Below are 19,401 nucleotides of genomic sequence, written 5' to 3'. Positions count from 1 at the left end.
ATATATGCAGAATTTGGATATTGATTGTTTTGGAGTCATTTTGATTTAAAGGGAACTGCAGTCCCAGTTTCTTGGACCGATTATTAAATCTCTGGAACAAAATTAATTCATTGGTGTTATAAAAAATAAATACAAAATTAGAATTAAGCACAAAATTGTGAACTTTGTTCAAAGAGCTGTAAGTTGCCATCTCACAAACTCTCATTCGAGTCCCCACAAATTGCGATCTGAGGCTGCCCTTCCTGCTCACTAGTTGCTCTAATGACTAATGTAATACGATGTACGAGTGAATAAATACAGGCTATGCATATGTTACTTTTATTGTAGTTTAAAATGCACATATCAATGCTGATTCTTTCTAACTCCGAAATATGAAAATAACATTATAGTTCCCCTGCAATAATTGAACATGACCATAATTGAAAATGAAACACTCAAGTGACTTTGATATATTTTACAGTATTGACCTCACAGGTAACAAAGTGAATACACAAGAGACTGAATTGTTTTGAGTACTAGAAACATTTAAGCTAAATCTCTAAGGCCTGATGGCAAGAAAAAAGGATGTTCTTTATAAGCCATTAATAAAAAAGCCATACAACTCTTGTACAATGGACTGGAAAATTGCTAATGTAGTGCTCATTCATAAAAATGGAAGGCAAACCTGAACCATTTAAATATAGACCAACAAAACTTTATTAAAAAGATTTATTCTTTAATTGTAGGATGTACTGTAAGTAGCTGACTGAAGGTTAGAAAACAATAAGGATAAGGGGTAACTGCTCAAATTATGGTCATGTAAATCTGTTAAAAGCAATGTTTGAGATATAGTAGCTATTTTAGGAATGTCCAAACTACGGTTAGGGTTAGGTTTTCTGCAACTCAAAAACACTTTTGTTGCCTTTACTGTGTTTCAATGTGTATTTGAAATTCAGAAAAGTGATTCTTACCTGTTTCCCAGACAAAAATGTCGGACCAAATTTAAAATTTTTCATTTACTGCAGGGCTTATTGAAAACTCCTGTGGTTGTTCCAGAAGAGAGGAAAGTGATAGCATCCGTGATATCTTGATCCAAGATTGGGGAACAAAACATTAATTGCTCTTGTTCATTAAGATTGTATAATTTTAATAATTTATAACATTCTTCAATTTCTTGGGGAGAGGGGATACTTTGACCAGAGTGCATATTTTCATAGAATTTTATTGCATCATCTGTGCATTTTGGATCAAAGGTGAGGGTTCCATCTTCTTGTTTAAGAACAGTATTTTATTTTTTTGAAGTTTTCTTAAGGTATAAGACAGATGTTTTCCAGATTTTGCACCATTTTCATGATATAGACTTTTGTATATTTACAGTCTGTATATTTATGATTTTCTGTTACCAAAATAAGGATATTGAACTGAAATTTGAGTTAATTAAATATTAATTCTCAGTAATTGTTTGCTTTGAGATTTGTTTGAAATAAAGTCTCTATTTTAGTTTTTTAATAGCTCGATTTGTTTTCTTTTATGAAGTGTATGAATTCCTATTTATACTTAAGAAATTCTCAAACGAAGCATGTAGATGACATTTAGTGTTTATTTTAATCAAGAAAATTGCATGCTTCTTTAATTGCATCACAAATTCTTTATCATAGGCAAGATATTTTTTTTAACAATGTTTAGATTGTGTGTCACATATTTTCTCATTTATATTTAAACTTAATGATTTTGTGGATTGATCAGAGATATGTATAGTTCCAGGTTTAGTTTAATTAATTTGTTAAAAGAATGTCTAGATTGTTTTCAAAGGGAAAATATATATATATAATCCCTTTCATTGGGATTTAATAATGTCCATGAGTCCAAAAAGCTCAATTCAGTTAAAACACATTTAAATTTAAAAAAAGGTTGGTGTGGATTATAACTGTATCTGTCAATGTATTGTATAAATGAATAAAAGTGCCCTGCAATGATAAAAGATGGCCAGGCCAATATTAGGAAAATAAACATTTATTATACCCAATTTATTGTCAACTACTTTTATTCCTTTTAATCTGCCTTCTACATCTTGAAATGTATCTGTTAACTGAAGATTATCCTTTTTGTATATGAGGATAAGAACTGTAGATACTGATAATTATAATAAAAAGGGGGAAAATATCCTCCAGAATCATGTATAGAATAGATCATTCAAACATAATTGAAGGGTGACAAAATGTATAATAACGGGTATTATTACTGGGAAATACTGTTTTAAAATCTTCAGATAAACTTGATAGTTTCTCATAAATATTTGTTTTATTGGATCATAGTAGCGTCTTCTGCAAGAGTAGTTCAGTGATTGAATGTATCCCAGATTACTTTTTTGGTTTTCTCTGTTTTTGTAAAAAGGAATTTGATCTTCAAACAAGACTCTTAAAGATGCTGGAAATAAATCATAACAGTCACTTTTCTCATTAAGGAACTGGTGAATGTGGGTAAATATTCTCCTCCTTCTTTGGACAGATGATAAAGAAAAGTCGGCATAGACATTCAGATTGATATTTAGTGTAGCAGAAATTATGGACTGTTCTGGCACGTTCCAGCAGCTTCTCTTCTTAGTCTTGGAACCTAAGAAGTGTAACTATTCATTTGTTCTTGATTTAGGCACTAAATGTCTATGACTCATTCAAGTTCCAAAGATTGTGGTGATTCAGGAAAGTAAGCTTTAAAGATGTTTAAATGCATGTTTCTCACAGACTCAGTTGATTTCATGCTTTCAATATTTTTCTTGTAGTCCAAAAATGTTAATGTTGTTTCTCCTAGTTCAGTTTTCCAAATCATCAGTTTTCAGTTTATGGCTTTTCACGTTACACAATTCTTATTGATTGACATTAATTGTTTTCTCCAGTGCACTTATACATCTGTCTGGTTCAAAAAGTATGTTTTCTATTTTCTTAATATTTTGGCATGTACCTTCTGGGTGTCATTTGTAGACTTAACTGTATTTTCAATTTTCCTCAGTTTGGGCAGGATGCAGTCAAATTTCATGTTGCCATATGGCACTTTGAAATGTAAGGATCCAATGTGCCAGTGGAGGGATGGTAGAGGCAGGGATGCTGGTATCGATGCATGCAAAGTCTTTTTGCATGGGGGTTCCATAATAACTCTTTGATTTTAGATTATGTAGTGAGATAGTGAGGCCCTAAGGTAGTGATGTTGAGGGGAATATCACTGAAGTTCATAGTGTACCCTCACAAAAGAGTGAATTGGTACAGATTTGTTTGGTGTTTGAGATATCGAAGGATCTGGGGCTTAAGAAAAAGTTAGTTGATCATTTTGTAAAATCAAATAGGTGCCTCTTGTGTTATGGAATTAGTCAAGCTAAGAAAATATTGAAATCTAATTTATTGGAGCTAAAGTACAATCATTAGCAAATCAAAGTGTAGCATTCAGTTTGACTGTGCATCTATTTAAATAGCTCCCACATCCCACATTATAAACAGAGATGGAGAAAGATCCTCAGTAATTTGCGATTCATATTTATTACAAGACCATTGGACCTGAACTGATTTTAAATACAGCAGATCAGTAGCCCTGTTGATCAATTATAATATTTTAACAAAACATCCTAAGCTAATTCCAAACATTTCCCTTTAAAATGGTCTCCCTTAGAATTATGAGGAAATATTTGCAATTATCAAGGTTTTAGTTTTAAAACAAGTTTTACATGTTGGATTTTACTTCCCCTCTTATTAAGGGACATTCACAAAATACAGTAAATGATCCGGTTGTCTTCTTCCAGCCAAATTCACATTATCTTTTTTTATTCTCATTTTATGAATCTTCAACCTTCAAACAGACTTTAAAATTAGTGGAATTGTTCAACTTTATCTTAAATTTTATCTTAAAAAATTAATCTACTGAAAAACTGTGTACTTGGTTTACTTTTAATGCAATGCTCCTTTCGAGATGTCGCTCGTTATTTTCTACAAAGCACTGAGAATGAGGTGTTGATTCAAAGGGTCTATAATGCATGAGTCAAACCAATAGCATGAGCCAGCTGCTGCAATAGCCTTGCAGCCAATTAAACAAAGTGATTTTTGATGAGCCAATGCTACTGTTATATGATTTCTTCTAGGCAATTTTGAAGTGCTTCTCTCCTCGTTCTTTCTCCCCTTCAGCTGCCAGGCTCCCATGGTGACAATTGGTGAGGAAAATCGTCCACGTCAGCATTGAAGTTACCATGGCAACCAAAGCATCAGCACTTCCACAAAGATGCACTGGAAAAAGATGACCCAAACGTGTCATTTTATTTTGTCTGAATTAAGAGGCAGCTTAGTTCACAGTCGTCTGTCTCATTGGAATCCTTTTTTTTCCCTTTACAATCAAAATAAGTCACTCAGAACAAAAACAGCTTAATTATATGCAAATGCACATGTGCAGAACCTTAGCCGTTTTTTTTATAGTATAATTTTGTTGTTGCATATAGAAGGCGGTACATAAATCATGCAGCATTGTAGAGCAGAGTGCTAACCGGAGGGAATGAGAAAGAAGACAATATAACATTGATACTATAAAGCCCATCTTGGCCTTAATAGGTGTTTACTGCTCACTCAGATGCATACAGATACATACAGTACTGTTGACTTAGTTCTGGATAGGACATTTTTGGAAGAACCATTACTACACACCTGAATAAATGGAGTATAACAATTCTAACTCCTCACCTTATTCCCAAGCTCAAGGCAAGCATACATTTAAACTTATTGTGAATGTGCACAGAAAAGGATAACAGTACCTTTTATCCACAAGAGAAGAGGGACTTCATGTTTGCTACCAATGAAAAGGAAACCACAGACCTCTTAATCCATAGTTTAATCAATTCCGTCTGTTTTTCATCTAAGTAATCATCAAACCTTACAGGATTTCTGCAAAACTCCTATGAAACTATACTGTACCAGTACATTGAACTTGTCATGGTGCAGTGTGAACCCATGTCATCTGTCAGTTTTGTTAGAATAAATTACATTTTGCACATCTGTGCCATTATAAACATCCTTATAGTATATGCAGTGCTCCAGCGTGATCGTGGTTCAGCACAGTATTCCAGACATGTCCAGTCTTGATTAGACACTCTCTTTCTTGGGGGTGGATAGATTGTCCCACAAGATATAAAGATTTTCTTTCCTTGCAATCACTGGTATGAATTAGCAAACTCCATAGGCAGAATGAACGTAAGCAAGCAGATGCAAATACAAAGAGTGATGCTACTATTTCAATTGGCAGTAGCAAAAAAAAAGATAACATCCAGATAAACAGGTAAACAAAATAGCAGTGGTAACCTTCTGCATTTTTGCTGTTAAGTTTGCTGCTTTAAAAGACAATTAGCAGTCATTTAGCCTTCTCAAAAAGAAAACCGATCAAAATGTAATCATTGTCCTTTGGGTTTAGGATGTGTTTTTATCATTTTGCAATCATACTTACTTTAAATATTAAGCTGTTATTGTTTTGCATTGATTACATCTTAGTTTTGTTAAAACAATAATTTGTGAGATTTTGTTTCACAATGGGCACAAGCATGTACATTACGCATACATCATCACGGTGAACTGTACATCTGAAATGCAAATTGAATGAGTTAATCTTGGATTAGAGACCTGCACAACTGGGAGAGTGGTACAGTATAGCAAAATATCAGACACTAGGGTGTTTATTGAAAAACAATTGGCTTTGTTTCATAATTAGCCAATTTTGTGTGTTTTTAAAGGGGAAACAGAAGCTTTGAAATGTACAGTACATGTAATATCAAAAGCTTGGAAAATTGAGAATTTGGCTAAAACTGAAGTTTTATTCCTGTTGGAAAATGTGACTGCATTCATGCAAAAATGAACTAAAAAGCCACCATTTAGTGTGTTGTTTGGGGTTGTGCAACTCACAGGAAAAAAATCTAATTTAGGAAGGCTCTAACATTAAATGAAAACAAAATTGTAGCTTACAGGTTTCTGTAAAATGAGGTGCTCCATAAATCAATGGCATCTTGTGCTTGTGACTTGAAGCAAAATTAATATATAAATACATGTTATGTTCAAACATTTCGTATAAGCGTATGAATGAGCTTTGAATTTTATATACTGTCAACATTTAGTCAAAAAGTTGCTTTTTTAACTTGTAAAGTTAACATTCTTATAACATGAACCAGGAAATGCACCGCTGTCCTTGGTCCTGACGGTCTGACATTTCCATTAACGGTTTTACGGTATTTCAGTATATACTGTATATAATGCTGTGTTTTCTCTGAGTGTGTGTACAAATGCTGTAGTACAGTATGTACTTGTGGGGTCCGGTTATTCTTTCAGCGTGTTCTGTTGAAACTCCTCTGTTTGACTCAGTGGCAAATCTGCAAATAGTGCAAATCATTCCTATTCAGCACTATTTCGTCCTCTTCTTTGTTTACAAAAACTGGGAAATCTTGTAGATTATCTAAATAAATTAGAATTGAGATTTTATTTAATTTCACAAAAAAGGCACATGATCGTTTTCTCACGTGACGGTTCCTATTCAGAAAATGGATTGATCATCAAGCTTTCCCCTCGACATCTTGTTTCAGTCAAAGCAACCTATTACCAAGGCTACCGGAGTCGGACGAGAAACTGAAGTGTGGTTTTCATCCGCGATCTCTGTTTCCACGCAGTTGAAGAAAATGGGGTTGCTCTGTTGGGATTCAAAATAATATAACCAAAATGTTGACACGTTTGCAATAAAAAGGAGGTATGTGGATTGTTTTTCTTTTTTTCTTGTTTATTTGACTAGGAAAACAAAAGAATTACGGAAAACCGTGTGTACACGAATTACTGGTGGAAAATAAAAAATATATATTTACACTTTAATTATTTACGTTTAATTATTTTTGTTGTGTTCGTGACCAACTGGAGAATATAGCTTTTGGGAGCATTTAACCGTTTATATAAGCAAATAAAACTGACGATGCTATCTAGTCCAAGGACAGCCTGCTCTGATAAGGACCATTTATTCATTAGCTCACTAAATATATTATATGTGGTTATTAAAGACGGTTGTTTTTGGAAATGGGTTGTTATCAGTTTTTGGATCATACAGTATGCAATGGGGTTGTTTGCCTCTCTTCATTTTCTATTGTTGGATTATTTTAATTGAAGAATTTTCCATAACCTTTCCATACTAAACATTTTTAACACTTTTATTTTTAATTTTCCAAATATTAAGACATTCTATGAATATAGTGGTTATGAAATTTAGAAGCACCAGCATCTGCGTTCATGTCACATTCAGGAACATTTTCTAATTGAGATTTATGTCCACTGTACAGTATATCCTTTCGGTATACATTAGCTGTTGTTGAAAAGCTATTGCTGGAAGTTATTAGCTTCTCACTTGTGTCTTTGCAGCTTTAAATAATTTTAAATTAATGAACAAATTATAAAAAAATAGTTTAGAAAACTCTACTCTAAAAAAATGTTTTTTCTGTACTGGCATATGGCGCTGTTCACACGGAAGGTGTTGGCTGTGTGCTGTTAACCTTTTTCAGAAGTCTGCACAATCGTTAGCATATTTTTCGTACAGTACTGTACTTTTCCCTTTATTATGGAAAAGTGTCTTGACTTTCGATTTGATCAAGCAGATAAGACAATAAATCGCGTATAAATGAAATACTTTTTAGAAGGAATGGAAGACTAAAGTCAATGTCTTTGTTACTAGTTCTATTATTTATGCATTCCAAAAAATAAAGGAAGATCTAACTATGGTATATTAAAACTATTCAAGTCCTACTGTCTACCCAAAACCTAAAGGTATTTTTCCCACGCTTTTCAGTTTAAATTACCGATAAACAATAAAGAAATCGAAATCAAATTGTTGTGTCATTAAATGCAATTTGAACATTTAAGAGTTAAGTTAACTTTGGGAATTTAACATAACAGTGTGTTTCACCTCTTGATAAGAGACAAAATATTTAAAACAAAAAAATGCTCCATGAGGGTTTTCATGAAAAAATAGTTGTCAAACATCTGTTCATCATCGCGTCAGCGACGTATTTTTGTATTTGTTGTCATAATGACGGATCCCTGAAAATTATTTGCCTAGTATTTTAAGAATGCAGAAATAAAGCGTTCTAGTTGATCATGATTAAAAAAGAATGTTATGATTGTTTATAATATATATTTATCATTATATATATATATTACATTTCTTGGTGTATCAAAGCGCTGGTAGACTTCCAGACTGCAATAATTGAAAATGAAATCCTGCAGTGTCGAACGTGTTACAGGTATGTTGAGCTACACAGTACCGGCAGGCGTGCTAAGAAGGATTTTGCGTTGCCTAAATGGCTCTTTTTGTTTTATTTATTTTCACAGTAAGCTAACGTTATGTTGGAATGACGTCAATGTCCACAAATGCAGCTGAGTCCAAAAGTGCCCTCATTTGTCGTGAGCTCGTGATATGAGTGTGGCGCAGTGGTTACCATTGCTACCTCACAGCGCTGGGGCCCCTGGGTTCAGTCCTAGACCAGGGGTGCTACCTGTGAAGAGTTTGTATGTTCTCCATGCTTTCAAGTGCTTCATATTTTTCCCACGGTCCAAAGCCAAACTGATAGGTTAATCTCCTAATGTATAAGATAACACCTAAGCACTTGCATGCTAAGAATTAAAAAAAGGAAATACACCACAGTCTGTTGTGTTTTGTAGCAGAAATAGTTGCCAGTAATGTTAGTTTTTTACTGGACAAAACTCTCAGACATGTTTCATGGAACAATGCAAGGCTCATTTAGTTGTAATTGCTTCCTTGAAATGTATTTTTCACTTTGAAATTGCAATAATTCTCAGCAATTCACTTGAAACAAAGACGTGATCACTAATAAACCTGAAACCAAAGCTCCAGATAAACTATACTGTTGGATGTAATGATGTTTTTATGGTGATTTCTGCATTCTATGTCTTGGACATCAACCTCTGGGAGTTTTTCATGTTCTCAGCTGGTATCGGCAAGTATCAAAGTAGATCTGTTTTTCCTTTGCTTTTTATTCTCAGGACATTCTCAAGCCAAAACTGTGAACTGTGCTTAGTCAGGACTTCAGCTGGTAGTTGAGTGAACCAAGGCATTTTTTGAATGTGTTGCAGCTCCATTTCCATTTTGTTTTTTTCTCTTTAGTCTAGCAAGAAGCTACAATTAAACAAAGAGGGTTCCACTGCATTTCAGTTCCAATAGGCTTCAGCAGTCATACAATAGGTGTTAACTGAAGTGGCATTATTCTAGTTCCATTGAATTTCTTTATGATAAGCCTGCATTTGTCTCAGTCTGTAAGAAATGTAGTAGCCAAAGACATGCTTTGAGTTGGAAGATCACTTGATGCATTATTTTTTACAGTGACACATGAAAAAAAAAGACTTAAAATTATTACTTCCTATCATGTAGTAGAAAAAAAGATGTTTCTTTTGTCCCCAACGAGGAAAATAATTTTCTACAAGGTCATATATAACTGGTTTCATCCAGCTCAGATACCACATGACGGACTCTAGGTTCCTCTTTCAGGTTTAGGGCTTTCTAGATTTTTCTGTTCTATTACAGTTTTATCCACCACTGTCTATGTTTAACAAAACATAATTGTCCAATTTGTATAGTTTAAGTGTCTGTAATATTTTCACCTACATGACACTATGTGTGGTATTACCATGTATTAATGCTTCCAGTATAAATGTGTTTGTAAAGTGTTGTCTAATACCATAGTTTATGACATTTTTAGTCTATTGCTAGTCACTTAGAATAAAATATATCTTCCTTTGCCAGTATCCCCGTTGTTCTGAAGGCAGACTATAAATGTGTAACAGGAAGAAGATTACACAGGAATATAGAAGAAGGAGCTTACCCACACTTAACTTTTCTGGGCTCTGTAAAAGTGCAAGTGAAAACACTCTAAGCCTATTTAAAATTTAGTTTTAAATCATATATATTGTATTAATCTCAAACAGAGAATGGATGTTATAATCAGGTTTAGTGTTGTCCCAATATTCCAGAAGGCACAGCACATTGTACCCTTCAAATTATTCTTAATCAAAAATAGTTTAAAAAAATAAAATGTTAGGTTGTTGTTGGCAATAACAACAGCAGTAATAACAATCATTCATTAATTTTACATGGCTAATGTACCTCCATGTGTAAATGTGTTGCATTGTCTGATTGGCAAAAAGTAGAAAGCAGAACTTAAAGAATGATCACATGAAAACACTGAACATTATCTTCAGACTTCTGTGCAGATGTCTTGATGAATGCTTTCTTAGCACATTCATCCGAGTTCATCATAACTACAGGTTTAAATATCAGCTTTGCATCTGAGAAAAGTATTATCTGTTTATAATGGATACAGTTAAACAAATCGTTTTAATTTCAGACTGTAGTGAGAGCTCTGAATTGTACTTTTCCTAAGCATTTTGTTCTGATTGCTAATGACTTACAACAATATGGTACTATGTTACAGTGTGTGATGAAGTATATCTAGGTGCCTTTTAGAGGGTGTAGACTGTCCTGGTGCATAGAGACTAATGTGATGACATCATAGATATAGCAAGAAGGATTCAGGTGTTCAGAGGGAAAAAAATCTGTTAAATAGAAAAGAATAATTTAAATTATTCTTTTCACTGCACCACCCCAATTACTATTTGTACTGGTGATATTCATTGGTTTGACTTTGTCAATAAATCAAGAACTTTTTAACTTTTTTCAGGAATTTTAATACTTGTAACTTGTCTCTTTGTTTTTTGTTTCTGTTTGAGACTCAGATGTTTTGTTTCATTTACTCTGGAAGGGGAACGTTTGAAAAAAAATCAAGAAAGATCAAAATTCCAGTAAATTCAGGACTTTTGTTCAGGAATGTTAAACACCAAAGGAGGGTTGATTTCATGTGTAGATACTCAGTTTACTTAAATTACTCAGTATACAGTATTTATAGGAGGTGGCAAGACAACTTCATTGAGCAAATAATTGTGCAAATACAGTTGACTCAACTTACACGCTCTCAATTTATTCAGTCACAACTTTACGCGGTTGGCTTGGGAACATTAAAAATAGTGATAAAAATATTCTCTCAAAAATTGGTCACACCTACAAAAGCTAGTTAGTGACCCTGTACAGTCATCTTATTTGCTTTTTACTGTTTTTACACTTATATTTAATATCTTGAATTACCGTAAGAGGTTATTAAGGGGCTTTATAAGAGTTATAAAGTAGCATTTGTGACTATAGAGAATATGGCTTTATATGCTACTCAAAATCCCTAACCCCAGCATAAATTGTGACTCAACTGTAGATGTATATGATATTCTGTGCAACATGAAGTAACATACAGTAGTTGGTCATGTAATCTGAAAAAAAAACTAAATGGTTTAAACTGCAGGTACATCCTTATATCAAGGCACCTCCCCTCCACATCATGTGTGCATCCATGATGCCAAAAAATATCTACATGGGCATAACAGTCTGTTATGAGTTAAAGAAAGCCAATTAGTTAGTTAAGGAATTAGTTAAGGACAGCCAATATAAATATAAAGTTCTGTAATATCAAAAATGGACAGTTGGTTCATCAAACTCTTTCTTTACCTGTAAAGAAGCTGCAACACAAGAATTTGGGGATTTTCAATTCTGAATTAAATGAAAGAAAAACAAAAGGAATGAATTATCTCTTGTATTTTTCTGCATTAGAATCAACAGCTTTTCCTTGGTTCACACTCAGTGTTATCAAAGGAGACCCCTGTTCTACATACAGGTATTCTTACTGTTTGGACATTTTAGATTCATCTTCCCTTTGCGGTGGAAATACCAATGATTCCTCTCCTGTTCAAGAGATGACTATCTCCCCAGCTTTAGTGTGCTGTTTTTTAAAGCTCTGAGGTCATTAGAAGTAAAAACAGCTGCACTCAGCTCATGTGGGAGTAGTACATATATAGGACTAAGAAAGGACTGTGAAATGTTACCAAGGGATTATTGAAATAAACACGCATGATAAGTATAAACAACTCCCACAGTGAACTTCCTGTTTTCCTTAATTAACATTCCCTGTGCAATACCTGTATACTTGGGACAGTTGTTTTTTTTTTACCTTTGGTCTTCTGCATTATACCTTACTCTGTCTGAAACAATTTCCTCTCTAACTGTATGGGGAGTAACACATTTGCTACCTGTTTTTGTCTTAAAACGTTTTGTACCACTGTTGGTATGAGATATAACCCCACAAGTTAAAACTGTAATCTTGTTATTTGCTACAATTGAAACAGGAATATTTCATCCATTCTTCTCGTGTCATGTGTCAGTTTTCTTCGGTGATGGTTGATGGACAGTAATTTTCAAGTCTTGTTAGATATTTGTTATCCACCTTATTCACCTTTTGATAAGCCACTGCAGTATTTCTTTGGCCTTGTGCTTTGGGTCACATGTCCTCCTGAAAAGTAAATGGTTTATCATTGACACCAGTCCAAGTGAATCCCAGCTCAATGTATTTTTCATTGTATAAGTGTTTTTTTTGTATAAATGATGTGATGTTGCTTTCAGTGATTCACTTGACATGTGGAGGGCAAAGCTAACATACTGAGTCAGTCAATGTTTGTGTGATGTCCACAGCAGGCATATTGGTTCATCAATGGATTGTGTGTTCTTTTACCACCTACAGGCATTCTTCTGAAGAATAAAAGTCTGTGTATCTCTTCAAATAAAGTACCCTTATACCATATTTGCAGTTTTGTTTTAGTTCTTTTGATGTGTGAAATAATTCACACAGCACCAAACAGTAAGAAAATGGTTACTGAAAAATTACATTTATCACAAATCATTAGAATGTAGAGACTTACATTTTGTCATTTAAAGATTTATCTTGTTATCCTCAAGATAAGAGAAAATATATTGTCCCATCAAAATAACTATAACAGTTTGAAGAGTGTGAAACAAATTGTTGAAGTTTGATGCTCTCTTGTTTTGCTTGTAATGTTTCTTTGAAGTTGGTGGAATGAAAGTAAAAAATGAGTCGACAGATCTATAAACAGATGAAAGAACTGATCGTCTTGTTGTAATGGTGGAAGGAGAGATAGGCCACAGCCACCTAAAAATAGTACAAAAGAAGGAAATAGAGCAGGTGTGTGTTTTTAGAAATATTTTACATTTACTTTATGCATTACACAGTGGGCAGTAGGTGTAGCACACAAGGACTCAGCAATGTCTTGTTAATAAAATTAGGTACATAAGAATCTAAGAAGTGTTACAAACAAAAGTAGGCTGTTCAGCCAATATAGCCTTTTGGCAGATAGTAGCTAATTGATAGAAAGATCTCATCAAATTGTAAAAGAGGCCAGAATATCAGCTTCCATACTAACACACCCTTTTGGGTACAGAATTGTTTTCTGTTCTCAATTTTAAATTAACTTCCATATTTCATTTAGTTTCCACATGTGTCTTTTGCTTTACATTTCACTGTTATTCAGAATTCTACTGGGTTGACTTTCAATATTTTGAATACTTGAAACATGTCTTGTCTATGTTATAGACTGAAAGGTTTTGCTTCCTTCAGCCTGTCAGTGTAGGACATTCCCTTAAGATCTGTAATCAATCTGGTTGCTCTTCTCTGGACTGATTCTAGACGTACGTGGTGACCAGAGAAAATCACAGGAAACGTTAATCACAAAGCAGAACAAAGAATCATGTTTCCAGTATGAAATGTGACATGGAACAAATTAGAGGTCTATTCCATGCTTTATTCCATGGTGACCCGAAAAAGGCTCCACAGCCAAAACGTTGTTTCCTCTCTTCTCTTTTTAGCATGGAATAAACCTTTAACTTGTTCCTTTGCAGCCTACGAAAGCTGACGCATCTACCAACTTGAAAGGTGATACACTGGCAAAATGAAAACATTTCAAAGATAGTACCCTAGTATCCAAGTATAACACAGTCCTCACAGCTTTGACACTAAAACCTGATCAGCCTCTGTAGAGACTGTTATGGGTTGTTCTGTCACTCTTCCTGTGTAGCTACAGCAATCTAGCAGAGGTTAACCAATTTGCTGTTGATGGTACTGGTAGGTAAGCTGGTCCCACAGACATTCTGTTGAACTCAGGTCACGAGAACAATCTGGCTATGGCAGGATGTCAGCATTGATTTCTTGAAGGCATGGATCTAGCACTGTGTCACCTTTGCATTGTCCTGCTGGAAAAGTGACATGGCTTGTGGGAATTTAAAAAGATATAGGTTCAAGGAATTCATCAATATATTATTGAGTAAGACTGCCTTCAGTCTGCACCGGATGCATTCTTGCGTTTAAGGATATAGCTCCTCACGTCATCACACTTCCACCATACAATAGGTTGACTTGAACACAACAGTCAGTATAACATTCTTTGCATCTCCACATGATTGCAGTTTGAGAACGGTTACGCAGTTGGATCAGACAATGCTGTAACTTCCAGAACATGATCTGTCCTTTACAGAGCCAGTTTAGTGGATTCTCTGGATAAGTCTGCAGATTCTCAGACAACAGGCTGCTTTCAAGCTAGTAGCAATCTTCAGTACTTAAGAGGGGTACTATTTTATCTTTCACTGTTCAAAACTAAGTTAAAGATTTTGAATGACTACACAGATTCACAATCAAGTACTGTAATTGTAACACTTTTTACTAAAATTTCAAAGCTGGATCTTTGTGAAATTACATGTGGATTGTAATTTGGCTGCAGCCAAAAATCAAAAACATTCTTTTTAAACACTACAGCAGAAAGTAGTAGAAAGCTTTAAGATGAGGAGAGATACATTTTTTTCTGTTTTTGTTCATAACCTTTAGTGAGGTATTTGTAATGATAACATTGTGTCAAACATGCAACATACTGTATATCTAGGGAAGATAGCCAGATGTGTTGAATGCAGAATGATCCTTCTCCCTTGTGAGAGCTGCTGTGATGTTTTGTGAAACCAAGAGATTTGAAAGCCCTCTCTTCCTGTTTCCACAGATCCTGCTTGAGAAGACATCAGCAATGGTGTATGACCAGTCAATGGATAATATAAAGCCCTCCTCACATTCGACCCTCTTTACTTACCTCCTGTTCCAGAATGCCAGTCAAAAAGACAACACAACCCTCCTGGCTGGGCTGATACGAGCAGAATGCAACAAGGATGACTCCATCCCCCAACAGAATGACACCTTTTCCACCTATGAGTTGACACCTGGAGAACTTGTAGCTACCAGCATGGTCTTTGGAGTACTCTGGCTAATCTCTGTTTTTGGGAATGCCTTGGTCTGCTTGGTAATTCACCGCAGTAGGAGAACTCAGTCCACGACTAACTACTTTGTGGTGTCTATGGCATGCGCTGACCTGCTTCTCAGCCTGGGCTGCACCCCTTTTGTCTTGCTCCAAGTGACGTCGGGCCGCTGGATGCTGAGTGGTGTGATGTGCAAGGTGGTCAGGTATGTCCAGTACCTCTCCCCTGGTGTCCAAGTCTATGTCTTACTATCAATCTGTATGGACAGATTCTATACCATTGTTTACCCACTGAGTTTCAAAGTGTCTAGAGAGAAAGCCAAGAAGATGATCATTGCCTCTTGGGTTTTTGATGCAGCCTTTGTGTCTCCGTGCTTCTTTTTTTACGGCTCAGTACAGGACAACAGTTGCAATTTCTTCCTCCCAGATACGTGGGAGGGAATTATCTATGGCACTGTCCATCTTCTTTTTGGGTTTCTTCTCCCTTCTGTTCTCATTCTCTTGTTCTATCAGAAGGTTGTCAAGTACATTTGGAGAATAGGCACCGACGGTCGGACAGTAAGGAGGACCATGAACATAGTTCCCCGGACTAAAGTGAAGACTATCAAAATGTTCTTGATGCTGAATTCAGTATTTCTATTGTCCTGGCTGCCATTCTATGTTACACAACTCTGGTACCCCAAGGACTGGAACTCAAGGCAAGGGGCTTTGGTTTTCATGGTAGTTACCTGGATATCTTTCAGCTCCTCAGCATCCAAGCCTACCCTCTACTCCATTTACAATGCCAATTTCCGGCGTGGAATGAAAGAGACCTTCTGCATGTCTTCAATGAAGTGTTACAGGAGCAATGCCTACACAATCACCACTAGTTCGAGGATAGCCAAAAAGAACTATGTGGGAATAGCAGAAATACCTGTGCCTGCAAAGACCATCACCAAAGACTCCATATATGACACTTTTGACAGGGAAGCAAAAGAGAAAAAGCTTGCATGGCCTATCAATACAAACCCACCAAACACATTTGTATAACCTAATTTAGGTACTTGGATGCACAATGAGAACAACATTAGCAGCAAGAAAATAATAAAGCTTTATCTGTATCTGCAGTCATCACCTTTCTATAAATTGTGCTCTACGCAATGGCATTTTATTAACTTTCATTTTGCAAAATACTTTGAATGTCTTTTTTAACTTACAGTGTATCTTAATGCAATTTAAAATTGTCCTTTTAACATTACATTGAAGCATTGGTACAAAGTGTGTTTTGATGCAATGTAACCATATAGCAATATCATACAGATGTCAGAATGGAGATAGTGGGCTCTGTCTCCAGAGACACAGTGGCTGTGACCAGGAAGCCCTAGTTCTGCTGCTCTAGGATGTGGACAGATGATTATGGCTTGTGAATCCCAAATCAGATACTCTGTATCAGCCTGGCCAGTATTGACCTTTAAGGCAGGGAAGACTTTGACATTACTCTGGTCAACCTGGTCAAAAAGAATCCAAGGATTGTGAAAGTGCACGTGAAAGCACACCTTAGCATTGGCTTGGCTTCTCTAAGAATGGGTATTGTTCATGAGGATTGTGTCCCCTCTCTAGCTGCCACCCAAGCTGTATCTTCTTTCTACAGAGAGACCTGACCTGCGGAGTATGTTTCTGAAGATCACGCTGTTTGTGTTTCTCCTAGTGCACCGCAGGCTTGTTGTGGGCAATGTAGATAAATACTCATTAAACAGGGATACAGTGGGGGCAACTAATTACTAATGAATCTGTCAGTTACTTTTTGCTGAAAAGATTCATTTTCATGTGGAATCAAACATTTGGCCACAATCTAATTGATGCATTATGACAACAAAATAAGTGTATCATTTCTTGGGCCTGTATTGCAAAATGTAATTAGGGTGGTGAGGACTCTATAAGCACTGAAAAGGTTGCACTCTGTTTGCCACCAGTGCTGAATATGAGAAAATGAAAGGGAGAGTTTCCATAATAGCTGAATAATCTGCTATACATTTTTAACCAACTCTTAAAATTGTTTTTCTTTCTCTTCCTCTGAACCAAACATTTTGCTGTTGTGTTAATATTATTATTTTTTAAATCACTGAATATTTTAACTGCGTCAGAAATACCTACTAGTACAATACATTTTACAACTACAGTTCTTCAGAGCCTATTGTACTTAATTATGGTAAATCAGAAGATGTCAGAATGCCAAACTGTTCCAATATCAGAATAAGCAGCAACAATGTATATGCAGTGAAGATGTCAGTTTCAGTTTCTCTTTATTTCCCGTTCTATAGAAGCCAGAGTTTGCAGTAGATAAATCACTTATGAAGTAATAAATTCACCTGTAAAACTAAACAATATTTTATAATATTATTTCAATTAGTGAAATATATTGATATATATACACAAACATAAACACAATCTGGAACACATTAAAATAAAACAGATCATGTGATTTCCTCATGTGTAGCTTTCTTCACACTGGGCACAAGTTTATTTCCAAAAATTATGTATATACATTGTACATGTATTCACATGTTTTTGAGAAGTTGGAATTCAAATCAAGGCAGAGTAGTAATGTATTGCAGAATAAAAAAGTTGAATCACAAGTAGCAGGAATCTACTGCATTACTACTGCATTACATTGCACTAAATCTCCAATTACATAGTACTTTAATGATTCTGAACTCTGCCAGATGAATGAAGCACAGGTCTACACCAATTTCTGGAATTCCCATGAAGCACTGATAAGTCCAATCCAGCATCTCCACCCTCTCTTGAGGTAACTACAGCGAGGTGGTTTCCAGAACAGATCCATATTCAAGAAATCCTTACACATTTCATAATTATTCATATGCAATTATTTTTAATGCAATTATTAAGAAAAAAATATATTTTCCTTATTATTGAGTTTCCTTTTTAGCAGAAACAAGCTGATTTCAAAGTGAAAGAGGAATTTTCAAGTCAGAGCACTCAGAAGCACCTCTTCTGACAAATGCTTAAGACAATACTGTATATGCTTTCTAGAATCCCTGATTTCTGTATACAATTTAAACTGTCAAAACATCTCATTTCTAACTATATACAGTAGGGAATGTAACTGCATTGCACTTCAGTTGAGGTGTTCAGAAAACACTGCATTTACCTCCAAATAGTTTTGAACATTTAAATACTTAATCATTATTCTGACAGCCTAGCACTTTCATATAAAGTAATAATGAATTGTTCTGCCACAGTAAAGCACATAAAATCCATCAAAACATGGAATAAATAAAGTTAAGTACTGTGTTAAATTTACAAGAGGGTGATTTTGTGCATTTAAGACAGCAATATTTTTCACTGTCTGCAGTAAAAGATCTAGTTATATAAAGGGCGTTATACACCCCTTGGTATTCATATTCTTACAAAGTTGAGCATGCTTTTATAGATACAAGGCCACCAAAGACCTGACAGATATTCACTTCTAAAGCATCTTGGCAAGTTTTAAAGCCCTAATAAAAACTGTCTTTTTCAAAATGGAGACCTACAGTATGCATCTGCTTATCATATTGACTAGAAACTAAAATGGAAAGCTAAACAAATGTATTCGTATCTTGTAGGTAACACATTTCATTTTTCACTTTCTTCTAATTTTTTAAACAGCAAACTATAAGTAATATTTTATAGATACAAATATTACTTTAAGTCTGGTTCACATTCGTTTTGTGTCTTGCAAAATTATGTACCATCCTCACTGCTATATTTCTGTACAAATAATGTTTAACCACATTGCTTGAAATAGCACAAATATCACGTTTAAGTAGATGAGCGTTAGAATATTCTGGTATTCTGAAGGTGCTAGTAGTGCGTTGCATTGCATGTTGGTTAACTTATCCATGTCATTTGGTTCGCATTCAGTGCCGAGAAGGCTTTTCAAAAGCTATTTTTGTTAAAGTACCGAGATGACATCATAGGTAATCTATAGCAGAAATGAACATGAGTAACAGGAAATGGAGCTAGAAAATAACATTCAGGAAGGACTGTAGGAAACTTCAGATGATATGAACCAATCATGAGAATGTACTGTAAGTAATGAATAAGGAGTCCATGTTACCCTTTGTGCAGAACAGGTCACTAGGAGTTTCTTAATCTAAGGAATTTATCAAATAAGGTGTTCCACAATTCGTACTTTCAG

General features: G+C 35.1%; 1 protein-coding gene across 1 annotated transcript; it reads left to right on the top strand.

Moving 5' to 3' along the window:
- Positions 1-6,444: 6,444 nt before the first annotated feature.
- Positions 6,445-17,585, top strand: gpr19 (G protein-coupled receptor 19). The gene is made up of 2 exons (XM_015352970.2): positions 6,445-6,732; positions 14,973-17,585. Exon 2 carries the CDS (start codon positions 14,997-14,999, stop codon positions 16,248-16,250), a length of 1,254 nt encoding a protein of 417 aa, XP_015208456.1. The 5' UTR covers positions 6,445-6,732; positions 14,973-14,996; the 3' UTR covers positions 16,251-17,585.
- The last annotated feature ends 1,816 nt before the right edge of the window (positions 17,586-19,401 follow it).

This window comes from Lepisosteus oculatus, chromosome 7, assembly GCF_040954835.1.
Source record: "Lepisosteus oculatus isolate fLepOcu1 chromosome 7, fLepOcu1.hap2, whole genome shotgun sequence".
Lineage (NCBI taxonomy): Eukaryota > Metazoa > Chordata > Actinopteri > Semionotiformes > Lepisosteidae > Lepisosteus > Lepisosteus oculatus.
Note: the sequence above shows the minus strand (reverse complement) of the source record. Positions and strands in the feature narration are given on the sequence as shown.